Here is an 18,624-nt window from a genome sequence, read left to right as displayed (position 1 = left end):
AACAGGCTGCACTCCATCTTGTCTTGAATGGTAAAATATGGATTTGATCCGGACTGCGTCAGCGTCTGTAACAAAGACAGGAGAGGAGGAAGAGCTGCAGCGGCGGCAGTCAGCCGTGACGTGATGAAGAGCGACGCGCGAGGCATCGATCCATCACTGTGTTGGAACATGCCCGTAAGTTTTTCCGGGCAGATCTGAGACTGTGAATTATGGGGTCCCAACAGGTCTGGGCTGCGTGAGGCGGGACGCTGCAACAACTTACTTATTAAAGTCATTAAAGGATGCAAACAAAAGGTCCAACACTTACTTTGGCTGTTTTTATCAATAAGATTCACACATGATGTGTAAAAACCCTGAAATGCTGTTATAAAATGTTTGTATGGGGGAAAATTATCAGTATTTTCTCAAAATATTTGACTTGATGTTGTCTTAAATTCCTCAAATCCAGACCCCAAATGCTTCATTTCATACTGTTTTTCCTCATTGGAATCCCATTTTCCCACAGATCCAATAGAAAAGCTTTGATGCGGCGTGTCAAATCTCATTAATTAACAATTAAAATAATAAAATCAATTAACAAGGAGAACATTGGGAATGTAGAAGTCAGCATGTTGTTAACCATGACTCGTTTTCCCCTGTTTGTGTTTGACTAGCGACGGTTAAATCAGTCTGTGTCAAGCGCGGTGGGAGGAGATGTTGATGAAAGAAGATCCTGAATGAGTCCATTTCCCAGAGAGCTTTCAGTCCATCTGCCCACAATAGTAAAATCCTCCGGTCTGTTGTGTCAGCGCCCTGGACGGGTCCAGCTCTAAACAAAACAGAGCATCTGAAATAGATGACTGTCCCGTCTGCCTGCCTGCTTTCCTTCCTTCCTTGCTTCCTTCTTTCTCCCTCGCTCTTTATTTTCACTCTGCCTCGCTGCATTTTTCCCGGGCTGAGGCGCCCATGGACCCTCTGGCTCCTCTGCCTCTGCTTTCGTCAGTGTCTTGGAGCACTCTGAGGACTTTGTGAACTCTCTGTGTGGGAAGGCGAGAGGAAGGGGAGTAGTTGATGGGACGCAGCCCCGCAGCAGCAGCAGGCTCCTCTGGAGACGCCGTCGGGACTCTCAGCTGGAGATAACCCCCCCCTTCCCCGGGGTCATGACAACACAGCAGCGCAGCTTCCTAATCCGCCTGGCACTGCTGGGACTCCTCGTGGGGCTTGCAGAGCTGAATGCCGGTGAGGATGAGGATTATTACATGCAGGAGCTGTTGACAAGAGATCTGTATAACCAGGTGCAAATCCAGGAGACGCCTGTGGCCTCGATTCCCGCCAAGAAAGCACCCAAGGAAAAAAACCAAGGTACAAAAAGACTTTTTAAAAAGTTCTATTCTGTCATCTATCAATGCATCTTGAGCCAGCAATATTAAGAAATATGCTGATGGAATGTGCCACCACTTAATCCGGGATTATTTGTTGGCTTTTTTGAGTTCTACAGTTTGGGTTTTTTTGGTGAATGTGTGTGAATTAAGAAAGAAAGAAAGAAAAACAGCCCTAATTTGAAATGATTTGGAAATATTGCTTAAAGAATTCAGTGTCCGTACGGCATGTGGGTGTTTACTGGGCTGAGTTTAAGTTGTGAATCCTTTGCACAAACGAGAACCACACATCTGTAAAAGCCCGCAGGCGCGTTTGGGTTTGAGGGACGCTAACGTGCTGAGGGGGCTGGTTTTGGTTTGTAATGTAGAGCAGCTGAGTTGACAGTGATGTCATCTTTCTGGCATCCGGAGTCGTGCCCCTCTGCAGAGATACCTGTTGCAGGTGGGAGAGCAGGCAGGCGAGGCGGTGTGTGCAGCAAACTGGGTGCAGAATGGACTCTGACCTCTGTCCCGGTTCACCGAAAAAGAGCTTTTTTGATATTTCGTGCATTGCTGGGCAGCAATGCTGCGCAGGAAACGGCAAAAAGGAGGATGAAATATCAAATATTTGAGCCTCACACGTTGGAGTAAACAATTTCTGGCTGTAAAGTTTGTCTCAACTTTCAAAAGTGTTTCAAAGCGACGTTTTTTGCATTTCCTTCTTTTGCTCTGAACGAGAAATCAATCACTCCAAAGTAAAACCACAACAAGACGTCTGCGTCTCCGTGTGAAAAGTGATGCACTCTCTGTCCAAACACAGATATTCTGACCGCGAACGCAACTAAAGACCTTTGGCACGCGATGTTTACGGCACAATTACTATTTAAAACACCCTGATGGGACCAATATACTGCAAATCTGGGAGGCTTCTCTCACAAGCTGGACCACATATGCAGTTCAGAGCACCGTGGTGGATTTAACGCGATCAGGATAAAGAGTTTCAGATGTGAGAAGGATTGTTGTGATGTGGGGGCCTGACCGGACACTCCAGAATCAAATGAAATCTTCACTGTCATGTGACTCCCCCGCCCACCACATCGGCGCCCTTGCTGAGCACCTAGGTCAACGATGCCAAACCATAAACGCATCAAAGGTACCGAAGAAATAAAAGTGGAAAGTGACAAAACAGGAGTTGTGGAAGAAAGATTTCATACAGTTGCAGGAGGAATTCCAGCGAATCCAGCCAAGGTTTTATTCTTGTGTCAACAGTGTCGTTTTTTCCTCCTCCCAGCGTTTCAGGCCTCGTCGGGCCTGCTCCTGTCTTAACATCACTCTCGTCCTCAGTGAAAACGTCCGGCAAAAAGGCCGAGAAGAACAAGAAGACCGCCGGGACGACCCCGAACAGCATCTCAGACGGAGAAGGCCAGTACAGGCCTGTGGCAGAAGGTGAGCGTGCAGCAAAGTTTACTGAACTGTCTGCTGATGAATTATGTGATATAGATTTATCCCCCCCTCCCGACGGAACATCTGGCCTCACAAGTGGAGCGCCGCCATTGTAGCAACGATAGCCTCCGTTCCTGCGCAGCCATTGTGTTTGGTTTCCATGGATCGCGGCGTATTTGCGGAACGGGAGCCGCGGCGCCGTGGCGGCCTTCCTGTCATGTTGATGACAGATTAAACTTAAGAGGCTTTAAACACGCAGATGTTGCCTTTAATAGACTTATTCACGCTGTCGGGCCGCTGCAACAGTGTTGAAAGACGCGACGGATCCGTTGTGTTTGGTTGAGGCGGCTGAGAGGATCAGAGCAGGAGGCTGCCGTTTCTTTTTCATATGGTGCTTGGGAATGGGAGCAGAAAGTTGGACTTTTCCTGTGTGATGGAAAGTGGGAGCTCCAAGCAGAGGCACCTGGCAGCCACACAGTCCAAATCTGGAAGGCTCCAGCTCCCCAAATCATCTTTTAACAGTTTAAATCATGAATCACGCCAGTCTGTTTTCCAAATGTAACCCAGGGATGCTGGTAGCAGCTGATTTTTCATGCCTGCCTCGACTGGTTTTACAGTAAAAGAGGGAATTTTTTTCATATCAAGAGCAACTTTCTCCCATATTTTTTACTAATCTATCGCCTGGAACAGAGGTGAAACGCGAGTGTTTGCCACATTCACATACCTGAACAACTGGGAATCCATTGAAACAATCAGAGTTTGATTCGACAGATGTTTTAACAGCCCATTCATTGTTCCGCCGTCCCTGCTCGGTTATTGCTGTTTCTGACCCGCACGCTCGAGCCACGGCTCGGTTTGGCGTGGATGAGATGAAAGAAAGCAGTGATTGTATCCCAACGTGCATCAGGATAGAGTGATCTAGGTCAACAGCAAAAGCAACTTTACGCAGCATCAATTACTCACAATCTATCCGTTTACACGTGCACAGTCACCGTGGGGACAGAAATCTCTGAGGAATAAACGTACATTTCCAGCCTAAACATAATGTGCCATTACAAGAGACATGACCGTATTCCTGGAGCGGGCGCACGTCCTAGTTTGGGTTATTGTAATGGTGAACATGGGCTTTTTCACCCATTCCATTGTGCATCGCTGCCATTTAATAAAGGGACTAATAAAGGGAATATTTTTGTGATAGCAGAGTAAGTTTGGAGCTCTGGCAAGATGGTGACCAGGACAGCATGAAATGAGGTCTTGACTGTCTCTTTTATCATCATATCACAGAACCAGATGCTGTCTTCCTGTGTGGCTCCTCTTTCAAAGGGCTGCATGCAGATGGGGAAAGCGGTTCAGGGCTTTGCAGCATGGCAGGCACCCATCTATTTTCCCTCTCTTCCAACCTTGAACTTTTGGGCCACCTCTAGGGCGAGGTTGTCCCTAATATGTTGTTATTGTGTCAGTCAGCAGGCCTGCGGACTTATCATACGCGTCGGATTCCGTGCTTTTAAATGCAGGGTCACGAGTGGGAACTCTTGGAGTTATTGTGAAAGCTGAGTTGCCTCCAGCTTTCTTTTATGCTTCAGTTTTATAGCAGAAACTTGGGCTCAAGTTAATTAGCTTTGCACAAAATGTACCTCTTTCCATGGATCCGCGTCTTTGTTTCCAACATCTATGAAAGCTTGAGATTGATAGCCTGAGAGTGTCCATGACAACATTTAAGATAGAAAAACAGATCGGCACAAACATAACTGTGTATCCAGGCTTCCAAAATCATCAAATCCTTTTGACAGTGCCACCCGTGGGTGTTTCGATCATATTTTCAAAGCAGTTTGGATCATTGCCGTGTCCAACGCGTGCCTAATCCAGACATTCCACAGCTGACGATGTCTCCAACCACCCGGATCCGACCGCAGTAACTCTCAGCACAGGTGATGTTGTGCATATCGGCTTTATGTGGATGGAGAGCGTCCACTAACGTTTTTAACATCTCCCAGCCTGAAGAGCAGCCAGAGGGCCTTGAACATGGCTGCCAGAGCTTTGCTGTGCCAGCAAGTGGGTGTTCCTGGATGGAACGCTGAAACATTTCATGTTCCTGTTGATGACGGCTGATTTCTATCATTATCCCGCTGCTTTGGCAGAGCTAGAAGACCTTAACACCTGAGATTTTTCTCCTACTTTTTGGAGACGCCAGTCAAGGAAGCCCTGAAAATACAAGGAGAGCCGGCTCACATCCTCCGTTGTTGACTCTTCTTCGGCTCCTCTTCACCTCATATCTTCCCGCGACCACAGGGGAGACACCTTTGATGTTTGGTTAACTAATATCTTCTTATTTATAATATAAGTTTTGCAAAACTTTTTTTCCCATCATCCTGAAGTGATCTGATTTCCCAGCGGCAGCCGCACGTGCTGAGTAACGCAGTGATCAGAAAGCACAACGTGCCTGCAGGAGGACATCGAGGTCAGGTGTTGCGTAACAGCAGAGGGCTAAAGAAGCTCCTTATATGATGGGGAAACTCTCTTCAGTGTGTGGCTAAAACAAAGAAAAACATGGGACAAAATGTAACTACAAATGTTCACATTCGCCTGTTATTGCAATCATCCACTATTTAGTCATGTAGAGGAGAATTTGATGGCTATTTTCAGTGTTTTACTAAAAAATTTACAGCATAAAGGTCATTAATAGAACACTTGCAGCACATTAAACATATTTTGGCTTAAGATGTCAGATTTTCCTCATTATGATACAAAGAAGCACTAAAAGAAAAGCTAACATTAGCTCCAATCCTTGCTCATTGCTCTTCTTGGATGGACCAAATTAGCAGCGAGATCCTAATAATAGGTCTTACCAGGCACAGACAAGTACAGATGATGTGTTATTTTCTTCACACTTTCCCTTTCTGTGCAAATCTGCCTGTTATTGTTAAATCTGGCTCTTAAGGAATGTGGGCGTTAAAAAAAACCTGCAGCGCGTCTAGTGCCATGCACTACACTCTCATCACAGGCCAATTTATCATTCTCGTCACCTAGAATGTCCTCCCATGGGATTGGAAACGATGAAGATTGATGATTTTCAGCTTCACGCTTCAACTACGAAGCGCTACGGCCTTGGAGCACACAGGGGTCGCCTAAACATCCAGGTAAGAGAGGAGCACGAAGCTTGCCGGATTTTCGTCTTGTTGAATAAATGCAGCATGTAATAACAATCCATCGTGGCAGGGGGCGCTATTTCTACCGTAATAATTTCACCGTTTATCCTACTCTTTAAATAAATAATGTTATTTTGTCCCTTAATCTAATAATTAAAGCCTTAATTAGCTCCTTTTTTGCTGCTACCTTCCCAGAACAGATGTTTTGGATGGCATTAAAGGTCATTTATCAGCAGCTTTTCCAGTTAAGCTGCTTTAAAACTGGAAAAATCCTTATTTCCTTCTTTAGTCGTGATGGATCTTGGTTATTATTGCACAAAATAGATTACAGAAGGTTGGAGGATATTCTAGTAAGAATGTCTTTAATACAATATAGGCCGTGTGTAAGATCTGGCAACGGTTTGTTTTCAAGAGTGTCAACAAAATACTGCAAAAATGATCGATCGTAGCCGAGCAGTAATGCTAACAAAGACTTAAGTACGTTCCTTCAGCATTCCTGCACCTGTAGAGGGGAACTGTGTCAACGTTTATAGACTCATCTTAAGCCTTAGTGAACAATAACTGTTTCTGTTTCAGCGTAGTTTAATAACCGCGCAGTAACGTTTCTGCCGCTCCACCAAACCCAACAAAGAGACTGAAGGAAAGTGACTCCCTGTTAGGTCAAATTGGGGATCGGAATCTGACAGTGACCTTTATTGTCTTTTTTTTTAGGTTCTGTGATTGTTCAAGTAGCCAGGAATGCTGCATGTGGCTCTTGAATGGCACACTATTTATTGTCATTAATAAAAGCACCCACAGTATCTTGTCTTCCAATGAGCAGCCTGATTAAATCTCAAACAGATGGATTTTTTTTGCAGCAGCAACAGTCGACGTCAAAAAAATTTCCAGGAAAAGGCTGAACGGCTGCTTTTCATAAGTCGAACTGGTAATGTTGCTGTAGCTATGTTGCCAGTGTGCAAACAGCCCATTTCACCACTGTGTCCTATTTTGCCAATCCTTCCCACTGTAAAAAGTCCATTTTTTTTTACTGTGTCCCACTGTAAGAAGTAGCTAATTAATTTTGATCTCTCTAAATGTGTAAAAAAGGCTACCATAAATGTACGGTAGATTTTAAGCGATAACATGTCAGATGTGTGGGCTGTTCCACATGGACTTCTGGAATAGGAATCTGATCTTGGCCCACAGGCTGGCCTCTATGAAGATGACCTCTATGATGGGGCCTGGTGTGCCGGGAGAGATGACCCACTGCAGTGGTTTGAGGTGGATGCCAGGAGGCTGACAAAGTTTACTGGGGTCATCACACAAGGCAGGAGCTCCCTCTGGTCGTGAGTAGAGCCTCTGCAGACACGCACGCAGAGATTGTGGCGGCTGGGGATTTTCTTCTGCGTGCTGATGTGAACCGATAAAGACGAAGGATTTGGGCTCCAGCGTCCAGAGTGACCTCCCGCTGAGCTCTTTGCAATGCTAGAAATAATCAAAAGAAGAGGCAACTAATTCAATATCTGCTGTTGGTTAAAAAAAATTAGCAAAGAATAGGGAGAATATGAAAAATATATTGAATAATCCCCATAATGTCACAATGGACAGGCCAGAAAATGACCTATAAATCCAATTAGGACTAATAAATATCAAATCTTTGCCTTTATCTAATCTTTATTCCATGTTTCAATCAGATATTCAATTAAATTAACATTGGATACTTGTGTCCAAGATAATGGGGCAGAAAACATTTAATTTGAAACGTGTTTGAGAGGTGTAGAAAAGTCAAATGTTTATTTTTGTGCGTGCAATAACTTTAGAATAAGAGCTGCTGTGTTTTTGTTCACTCGGGAGTTAAGTAAGACGTTTCTTACTTTAATAAGTCTTTTTCCCATCTCTTATTTGCTGGATTAAGGGTTTATGAATCCGACTGATCGGACGGTGGCCTCATTCTTTCATCTCTCCTCAAAGGTCACTAGATTTTAAAAATAACCGCGGAGAGCTAAGCCTGGCTTTGCCGTTAACTCTTCAGGCTCCTTTTAATCAGTTCACAATGTAAAAATCCAATTTTAAGCCTGTTTTGATCAATATACCACACTTTATAGCCCCTATCCAGCCCAGAAGAGCATGGAGGTGATTACTGAGTTGAAAAAAAGTCTAAATATTCCACTGACAACGATGCCCAGTCGGAGCATTATGATATTAACAATTCTCTACGCAGCAAAAAAGCATTTTCTCCCCTAAAGTGTGACCTTTATACTTCCTAACTGTCGAGGGTAAATACTTCCTGCTTTTTATTACTATATCAGACTTTGTTTAGATTTTTTTTCTAGACATCCAGAACACTCCGAGAACACCAAAGCAGCCGGTTGCCTGGGAAAGAATATCTGCACAATTAGCTTAGCGGGGCGTGTAACTGTCTGCAGAGCCTGATCGCTGGCTTCTGTCTGTAACAGCATTTTAATTAACAGAACTGGGAATTCTCTCCACGCCGGACCAGCACGGCGCTGCACTGATGTCTTCATCCAGACACATGGAAATCACTGCTACCCTACATACTGCACGTACTGGTGCAACGGGACACGCAGCCATCGCTTGGTTCCCAAAATATTACCAGCGGGAGCATAGAATAGAATCGGGAGCCCCGATTTTGGGTTTTCTGTTGTCAGACATTTTAGTTTATCAGTAGCTGCTTCAAAAGACGACCCTGTGGCAAGAATCTTTCATCAACTAGAGCTTAAATCTCCGACTTCATCCCAAATGCCAACTAAAATGTCAGGAAGGGGAGGGGCGTATTGACTTACTTGGCACCAGGGTTTGGTCGTACGGTGATTGAATTTAACTTTTATTGTTGCACAGAAGTGCTGCAAGATGCATTTACTTGTCAAAATTGGACGGTTATTCAGACTTTCTGCTGAGCTAGGCTAACTGCTAAAGCTAGTTGTATTTAAAAAGGCATAAATCCTGATTAAAAAGCACCAAAGTACAGGAAAGAAATCAGAGAATCGGGATGTTTAGCAAGCAAGCTTCAGGTGACGCATGAAATGCTCCTTTTTTCTCTCACATAAGCTGATCAGCCGCTTTGCCACAATCTAGTCAGAGCCTCATTTGCATTCAATTAGGCCTGAGTGAGGATTTCCTTTCATCCCCCATTTGCCTCCGTCTCTGATGTGGTTTGCAGGAGCGACTGGGTGACCTCGTACAAGGTCATGGTGAGCAACGACAGTCACACCTGGGTGACCATAAGGAACGGCTCAGAGGACGTGGTGAGGAAACAGTCTGCATTCAAGCCACAATCTCCTGACGCACGGCTGTTAATAAATCAATCACCAGCTCACGCTTTGCTCAGTTGTCTGTAATCTTTCTTTTCACGGAATGACTGCAACCAGATGGAAACACAAATTCCTTCTCGGGACTTATTACTGGAGACGATTCGCACATCTGTTTTTTACCTTCTTCTTGAGCGTAATGAGCCGAGCGGCAACAGTAAATACTGATGATCCGCGGGAGGCCCCATTCTCATAGTTGCGCCTCTTTTGTGCTGGAGCACCTAAAGTAATTGAGCAGACAGAAGCCTCCTAACAAAGAGGTGCAGCAGCAGCAGATCAGGGATGCAGTCAGCAAGAGAACATCATTGTTAATGATCCTTCTATCGATGCACGTGCGGATCATTTCAATACCTCCCTTCTTTCATGAATATCATGTTCTGGTTGCTGCCTTCGGGGGTTTTACATCCCCTCTAATGAAGTTTTGGTGTAACTGTACTCTCGGCTGGAGGGTGATGTCATCCATCTGGGATCTAACACCCCTCCAGTAATTTAGTCAACACGGCTTTCCCTCTCACCCCCACGCCCACCTTTTATCCGCCAAGCTGCACAGTTATTTGTTTAGCTATAATCCACTGGCACAGATGGGCACCGAAGTCCACCAACAGGTGTGTGAATTCAAAACTGCAGCCCTGAGCTTTAGATTGACATTTATAGCGTTAGTTGCTGCGATATTCCCAGAATCTCCTGTCACCATCTTGGTTGAATGTGCTCGCCTCAGTAGATCTTCAGGGGCAACCAGGAGAAGGAAATTCCGGTGCGGAACATCCTCCCGACGCCGATGGTTGCCCGGTACATTCGCGTCAGCCCTCAGTCTTGGTTTAGCAGTGGCAACATCTGCATGAGGGTGGAGATCCTGGGCTGCCCTTTACCAGGTGAGGGATCTGCTGGGACAAATTCTGTCTGGCCAGGCTTGAACAGTTTTTATCTTCTAGGTTCACGCTTCTAGATCATCCGTCTGTCTGAAAAGCGAGACTGTTTTGCCTAATTAATGTAATTGTCCAGCACTGTGAATACAATGTGGTGAAAGGGTCGGATCAAAGGCAGTTCTGGACGTGGAGACAAAGAATCTGTTTGATTTTAAATGCAGGTGTCTAATGTAGCTGTGTCTCATTACAGAAGACGAACCTTTCCTTCACTTTGGTCACCATGACATCACCATTATATCACAATGACCCTGATTTCCTTTGTTTTGTGCCCAATAGATCCAAATAATTATTATCGCAGACGCAATGAAGTTATAACAACCGACAAGTTGGACTTCAAACACCACAGCTACAAAGACATGAGGCAGGTGAGTTACAGTCCGTCCTGACCCGGTACGACCGGAGTGGCGGCGTGCTAATGCAGAATAAACGCCAAAGACGAAGCCATGTCCTTTGCAAGAGCAAAGTCTGCGAGTGTAAAGAGCACCGAGCAGCGCCAGCCGCATGAAAATGCGTAAAGCATCTCCTGGGTCGTGCCATTACTTATTCATATAGTTGTCATGAACAAAAGTCTTGGTGTTCTGAGAAGGAAGGCATCTGTATTTGTCACCGCTGTGACTGAGCAGACATGAAGGCACTGGCGCCGTGAATCTGAATTTCTACGGCCTGCTTCTCTTGGCCATAGTATTAAATACAGGTGTCTATAGCAACTGTACAGTTATACGTTTGTAGCCAGACAGCCCGAGATGCTATCGACCCAAATTAAACTTCTTCTTTTCCTTGAAGCTAACGTGCCCCAGGTATGGTTTCCAGTATAGGTTGGTTTTTTTTTAAGCTCAGGGAGCCCTGTTTTCACCTTTGACCGGTTTAAAGAGCACCGCGATTGATCCGTAGAGTGGAAATGGCTGAGGATGGAAATAGATAAAAACCTTGCTCTCAGGATTCTCCGTAAAGTTTATATCCTATCTAGACAAGTCAAGATGATTCTTTCAGCAAAGCCAAATTTAATCTTAAACGTTTTGCTGGTGTTTAAGAGCTCCTAAGTCGATCTTTTGGCTAAACTTTTATTGTTCAATCTGCATACTGACTGAAGCATCTTAAGCTAGCTTCTTATCTGATGCTAAAATGATGAAGTGAGGATGAGTAATCATATTGTGTCTCAGAATAAAATCAGGCGCTTGTTTAATGATTTTTCTTTTTAAACGCAGCCATGATCTTGTTGTAGACTAAAGTTAATTAAAACCCCATCTCTCCTCTTCCTTTAGGACATCAATTTACCTCATTTTTTGAACAGCTCATTGGCTGTATTCCTGCCTCTTTGTGGTGGCTGCGTTGGACAAGCTGTGGTTGTTTCTAATTTTATCAGCTCGTTTACAAGCCTGTCCTCATAATTACCTTGATTGGTTTTCACACGTCCACCTCCACAGCCGCCACACTGGCCCAAGTGTTAATAAGTCTACTAAACAGCACCAGCGCTTTCTCACAATAGCATGCGGTTCACACTGCTTGTGCTTCGATAGCCAGAGCTTATGTAATACTCAATATTACAATATAGACATATAAAGGTCTTCTAGAAGCGCACATATTCATCCACAAGCACCTATCAAGTGACAATTGAAATTTACATTTTCAACATCAGCATTTCCCAATTTAAACAAACCCTGGGCCAAATAAAGTCCCGCAGTCTACCCGCATCAAAGTGGACGACCTCGGCACAAGGCAAGGGCGCTAGCTAGCTCTTGCACTACCACATCGTTACCACACTGTGGGTTAGATGCTAATGATCCTTTTCTGATGATCCAAGGAGCAAACAGTTGTGGGATTTGATGACCTCAAATGAGAGTCATCAACTTTTAATTTAAAAACCTCTTTTAGGGGGTGTAAAAGGACCTATTTGCCCCAGCAGGATACTTCCAGGTATACAATGTTATGCCTACCCATATTATCAGGTAATGATGCTTTATTTTATATTCCACAGCTTATGAAAGTGGTTAATGAAATGTGCCCCAACATCACTCGGATTTATAATATTGGAAAGAGTTACAATGGCCTCAAATTGTATGCAATAGAGATTTCTGATAATCCAGGAGAGCATGAAGCTGGTGAGTAAAGTAACAGAAAGTGATTGTTCAGTTTAATGCGCAAGGAGCAGCAGCAATTATCTGCTTTTCCTTTTCCTCCTTCACCTGTCAACCAGGTGAACCCGAGTTTCGCTACACAGCGGGTTCCCACGGCAACGAAGTGCTGGGGCGAGAGCTGCTCCTCCTCCTGATGCAGTTCATGTGCATGGAGTATCTATCCGGCAACCCGCGGATACGTCACCTGGTGGAGGAGACCAGAATCCATCTTCTGCCATCTGTCAACCCCGACGGGTACGAGAAAGCCTTTGAAGCGGTAAGTCTGCGTGGTAGCCATAAGTGGCCCATGCTATATCACACGCTGTGTCCAGATCCATTGGGGTGATTTGGAGTAGCGTGCGGTGCAGGTGCACGCCAGAGAAATCTTTTATGGAGTGTGCTTGGAAGTATAAAAGGAACAATGCACGTGTTGTCTGGGTGAAAAATGGTTTTGGCTCATTTTGAAAGCTTGGCAGATGGAATATACAATACAACAAAACCTAATGAGCTTTGTCAGCCTTTGTACTCTGCATAGGGGTGATTACGTTTCAGTTACTCAATGTGGGGGTGCATTCCTCGTCTTAGTGATCTAATGTTTTGTTCAAGCTCATACGGCACCTTGAAATGATTTTTTATGCTAATATCTGGGCTGACAGGAAGAACTGGTCAACTTTGTTAAAGTTATCATGACTTATGCAATAATTTTAGCCTAATTCTCCAGAACAATGCTAAAGCTAAATGATGATCCCCGGATATCAGTTTCCAACCATCCTTTACTGTTCACCTGACCCCATCCCATCATTTTGTTTATCAGGGTTCGGAGCTCAGCGGCTGGTCTCTGGGTCGATGGAGCAGCAATGGAATAGATATCCATCATAACTTCCCCGACCTCAACACTATATTGTGGGAAGCTGAAGCCAAAAAATGGACCCCCCGCAAAACGTCCAACCACCACATCCCAATCCCAGAGTGGTATCTGTCTAATAATGCCTCCGTGAGTCCGACCAATTCAACACATGTACAGTTCATTTCATCTGTTCATGACGTTCCACATTCCACTTTTTGAGATTTGAGCAGTTTAAAACTCAGGATTGTCTCTCCTTATTCCCTTTAAACACCACATGACTCCTAATTCCCAATGCTAGCTTGGAAAGAACAAACTACTCAATATAGAATATCAGGTTAAAAACAGCCACAGGGTCTAAATCGAGCGATGCGTAAGCATTTGCTATACGCTGCAGTGACGCTGTGGGCCAAAATAAACCCGCCGCTCTATTTAAAGCTCACGCTCAGGAGTGTTCTGATGCGGCTGAGAACCCAGAGTGAGTCACACATCCCCCAGAATAGCTGCTGGAGCCACAGAACTGGGAACCCCATCTGTGCTCAGGAAGCTGTCAAAACCTGCCTCTTACAGATATGAAGACTTAATTACTCTACAGGAGTCTCAAGGATGATTTTAGCATTGTACATTTGTTCACCTTTCACCATACATAAGTGGGACTAAGCTCCAACACTGGTGAACATGGACAGGCTTATTGACAGCTGTGTTATTGCTGTGAATACATGGTCAGCGTGTGGGGTTTGATGGAGCAACCACAGATGCATACATGTCATTATCATCGCCTCCCTTGTGTCTTCGCATTAGGTTGCTGTGGAGACGCGGGCTCTGATAACGTGGATGGAAAAGATACCTTTTGTGCTGGGTGGTAACCTCCAGGGAGGCGAACTGGTGGTGACCTTCCCGTATGACAAAACTCGCACCCAAGGGGTGACCAGAGAGTTGACCCCCACCCCGGATGACCACGTCTTCCGTTGGTTGGCCTTCTCCTACTCATCCACCCACCGCAGGATGACGGACGCCAGCCAAAGGGTCTGCCACACTGAGAACTTTGCCAAGGAAGACGGCACCATCAACGGAGCATCCTGGCACACTGCAGCTGGCAGTTAGTGTCCATGGCCGCCTGGGGGTTCATGCAGGTTTTCGCTGCTCAGCTCCAAGCCTTTGAGCCGCAGCTTTGTTTAGCAGCCGCGCACACATCTGCATATCCAGGTCCCAAAGTCCTCTGGCTGTTCCAAAGCCTAGTTTAGCTCGAAGGCTTTGACGTCAGAATTCAGACGCAAACAGGCAAAAAAGACAGAAGTCATTCCAAATCGTTTCCCTCTTCATTTTGCGCCAATTTCTCTGGCCGATCGCCGGACCTCAGTTTACGCTGGCCTCAATACGCGTTTTTCTCTATTTTTGGTAGGTATGAATGACTTCAGCTATTTGCACACCAACTGCTTTGAGTTGTCGATGTACGTGGGCTGTGACAAATTCCCCCATGAAAGCGAACTGCCTGAGGAGTGGGAGAACAATCGCGAGTCTCTTCTTGTCTTCATGGAGCAGGTATGTAGGCGGCTCAGCCCCCGTAGCTCACACATACAAAAAAGGAGAAGCTTGCACGCACAATGAGCCACAAAAGACACATTAATTATGATCCTTTGTTATTTTTGGACTATGCTAATCGACTGCTAATTTGTCCCTGTTGTTCTTCGCACTGAAGAACTGTCTCAAATTTATTAGTCACGAGAGAAGCCGCCGTTCTGAAAATAAGCGGAGCAATCAAATATATTTTTGTGGTGACAAAAGGACAACGGCGATGCCACCAATATAATCGACCCAATTTTCTTACCCGTGCTTATTGCTCGCAGGTGCATCGCGGAATCAAAGGGGTCGTGAGGGACGCCCAAGGTCGCGGAATACCCAATGCCACCATCTCTGTGGAGGGCATCAACCACGACATCCGCACAGGCATGTGTGTTCAAAGACGCAATAAATGTGGAATCACTTTTACAAATGATTTGGTTTTAAGAGCACAAACAACAGCTACCGGTGGACTGGAGCCCCTCCACAGGTGGCGACACGGCTCGGCCGATGGTCAGAGCCAGTATCATCATCTGAATCCGACCGCTGATTAGAACTCCTGAAGGCAGCTCCTGCTGATGCCTAAAAATGCAGCAGTCAAAGCCAAAGTAGTTCAGCACTTAGAGCGTGAAATCGAATGTTCCATAGGGCATTAAGCATTACTATTCCTGGCACCGCGTACAGGCCGCAGCGTCCTCTCAGAAACCTCCCTTTTCTTCAACATTTGAAGAACATCTGAAGGAATTCTGCTGTCAAAATTGCATCTTCTGCAGCTCCTTTGAATTTGCCACAAAAGTGCCTTAAAACAGAGATATTTGCACATCAACACCCCCCCGAGAGGTCAGTCACTGAGAAATAAAGACCAGACCGCCTCAACTTGACTTCATTCTCCAATTAGCATTGGATATCGAAGCGTTTCGCGGAGCCGCTTCGAGAGCAACACAAGCCCAAATGTCCACGTGTAACTGCTCAGACTGGCTGTAGTGGAGCAGCAGAGTCAAAAACCTCCGCATTTCATTTGGCCCGGTGGTCACACAGATGTGCCAGGTGGGCGTCTGTGTTGGAAGGAGGGCCGTTGTTTTTGTGAGTGAGTCGTGCAAATCTCTGTTGTGAGTTGAAACAATCAGCATTCGGACCAAGAAATGTAAAAGACGAGTCTTAGTCTTGGAGTTAAGAACAGATTTTCTTTTTTTATTTTAAGTTGAGGTGATGCTGGTTCAGTTCTGTCAGCTAAAATCCTTCTACTGCTTGATTATTTACACAAATAATGCCTGTTAGCTGTTCACTATCTTTAAAAAATGCAATATAAACCCATATCAACCCATAAGTCACTACAGCAATCAACAAATGGTAGAATTTGGTGGTCAGTAAGATTTGGCAGCATCTAGTGGTGACAATATGCATTTCAGCATTAAACTGACATTTCTTTGATTACCATAAAATTCATGCTGCAAGAAGTGATCAAATACATTTAAAAAAAATCCAAGAATTTGCATTAAAGTGTTTCTTCTTCAGGTTTCTGTAGGAGCAGTGAAACAATCAACATCCTTCTTAAAGTAAATTTTTAGTCATCCACATTGAATCGGCAGCCACTCCAGAGTTGTTTTCTGCTTGCAAAGAAAACTTCTGCAAGTGGGAAAAAAAGATGTGTGTAGGAACTATGGCTCTTGCCATTCTACCCACTAAATTTGATCAATCGATCACACACTGTAGGTAGAGTTAAATGCACATTTCACACTGTTTAAGTGTTTCAAAGTTCAAACCGGTGAGCATTAAATTGAACATGTAACACTTCGAGTGTGAAATGAAATGCATGGATGTGTGTGTGTTTATTTTTCAGCGGCGGACGGTGATTACTGGCGCTTACTGAACCCTGGAGAGTACAGAGTAACAGCCAGAGCTCAGGGCTACGGCCTCACCAGTAAGAAATGCGAGGTGGGCTACGAGATGGCCACCAGCACATGCGACTTCACCATCGGTCGCACCAACCTGTCCCGGATCAAGGAGATCATGGAGAGATTCAACAAGCAGCCCATCAGATTGCCCCACAGCAACAAACAGCTCCAAGCTCCTCGGTCCAGGGAGAGACGTCAGGGAACATCGTGATGGTGGAGGAAGAATCACAAACAAGCATCGGGCTGCGGTGAACTCCAACCCTCTGTCAAATTCCTCCAGACAGCCCAGAATTAGCATTTGAAGGCTGAAAATGTGGTTTTATTTAAAGGGGATGCTTTATTTGGTTTTTACTTTGTTGGGTTTTGTTTCGTCTCCACACATAAACCCTCTCCATGTTCACTGCGGTCACCTGACCTCTTGAATACATACAGACAGAACACAGCTAAGATAAAGCTCTTTATTTTTTATTAGCATCGAATTTAGCACCTGATCTTGCAAGCATTGAGCATGACGCCCATCATTATGTGTCTGCCGTAGTTGTTAACTTATATAACACCAGTATATCGAGAAGTACAACTGCTTTCTTTCTTGCACTTGCAACTTTAGTTTCTTTAAAAAAAACAACAACTACAACTTGTGGACTCAGTGGCCTCTTATAGTGTCATTGTTTTTATACACCATATTTTTGTCAAGTTGATAAATAAAGTATGTTTGCACAAATGGGAATTATTCAATTGCTCAATTATTCAATAACTACTAGTAGTACTACCACTAGAAGCAATACTACTATTAGCAATATAAATACTAAAAGGCAAAAATAACAGCAGACTTTACAAATACGATAAATTTGACAAAAGGCGATTTGACAAATAATGCCAAACAATGAGATATAATTGCCTTTAGTATTCTAATATTGATTGATTAAACATTAAAGTACTAATTCTGCAGCAAGAAAACATTTTTTTTGTTCAGTTTTTGCTGGAGTGAGACTGAAATTGTATCCGGGCGTACCGAGGAGAAAAAGCTCTAATTGTCAGAGTTCTACTGGAGCTTTCACACATCACCGACTTCCTCTGACAACCTCATTAGCCTTCCATGCAACAAGAGGGAGCCCTAAACTTTCTGACTTTCTTCTTTTAGGGGCAGTTTTTAATATTTATTCTTTATTTTTCATTGACCCGGTCATGCAAGCAAATGACAATTGTCACTGGTATCACTAGGAGATATCTTGTGTTTCTTTAACCTTTTATTTGAGACTTTTTATTAAAGGTGGATAAACTTTGGATGATGTGAAACTGAAGAAATGGTTTACAAGAATTATGGTTGACCTGAGACCTCTCCCAAAAATTTGATAATTTTATCTTATTACATACTGCTTCATACCACACCTTAAAAAAGAGGAATGCACAGGAGGCCACAGTCACATTGACCTTTGACCTCCAAAATGTCATCAATTTGTCTTTGGCTCAGGGGAAAATTAAGGGCAGAAAGAAGAATTAATGCTACCATGCTAATCACATCTTTCCATTCATATAGTGTTGTGTTTTTGGAACGCTGTACTTCCCACTATCAATGTTTTGGCGCAGAAAAAGAGAGAATTTTGACCGATACGTTTCACATACGTGTCAAAAAGTCCAAACTTTAACTCTTATTTATGCTCGCTGATTATATGAACCTTTAAATCCTTCCACATAGGAAGCAAAGAGTTGCTGTGGGCCCCAGTGGTGTGGCACGGTCAAGGGAGGGAGGTATACGGTGCGCAGGGTGCTCAGGGTGTGCAGGGTGCGCAGCGTGTACGCTGTGGCCCGCGGCTGTGATACCATCCAGATGTGCAGAAAGTCGCAGGCAGCGGTTGACCTTGCCTGCAGTTGAAAGGCCCAGGGCTTCTTCAGAAGTCAGTCCAGCCTCTGAAGTGTTGGAGTGCTGCGTGGGTATCACGGGGGATGAGCTCGGCGTGCGGCGCGGGGAAAATCAGCTCTTAATCTTTCCCTTTGACACACACCAACTGCCACTGACAGACACTGCGCGATTGACGGACTTCAAAGATGGC

At 44.6% G+C, this 18,624-nt stretch overlaps 1 protein-coding gene across 2 annotated transcripts; it reads left to right on the top strand.

Annotated features, from left to right (window-relative positions):
- Positions 1-708: 708 nt before the first annotated feature.
- On the top strand, positions 709-17,300 carry cpxm2 (carboxypeptidase X (M14 family), member 2). Of its 2 annotated transcripts, none has more exons than XM_057037040.1 (14): positions 709-1,341; positions 2,682-2,783; positions 5,808-5,917; positions 7,112-7,251; positions 9,087-9,171; positions 9,956-10,106; positions 10,437-10,525; positions 12,136-12,259; positions 12,355-12,551; positions 13,089-13,268; positions 13,920-14,217; positions 14,521-14,660; positions 14,966-15,069; positions 16,519-16,672. In XM_057037040.1, exons 1-14 carry the CDS (start codon positions 1,140-1,142, stop codon positions 16,529-16,531), a joined length of 1,935 nt encoding a protein of 644 aa, XP_056893020.1. In that variant the 5' UTR covers positions 709-1,139; the 3' UTR covers positions 16,532-16,672. The 2 variants fall into 2 exon arrangements, with proteins under 2 accessions (XP_056893020.1, XP_056893011.1); XM_057037031.1 differs by having other exon boundaries at positions 712-1,341; positions 14,966-15,065; positions 16,519-17,300.
- Positions 17,301-18,624: the final 1,324 nt, after the last annotated feature.

The sequence above is a fragment of the Takifugu flavidus genome, chromosome 1, assembly GCF_003711565.1.
Source record: "Takifugu flavidus isolate HTHZ2018 chromosome 1, ASM371156v2, whole genome shotgun sequence".
NCBI classification, from domain to species: Eukaryota; Metazoa; Chordata; class Actinopteri; order Tetraodontiformes; family Tetraodontidae; genus Takifugu; species Takifugu flavidus.
Note: the sequence above shows the minus strand (reverse complement) of the source record. Positions and strands in the feature narration are given on the sequence as shown.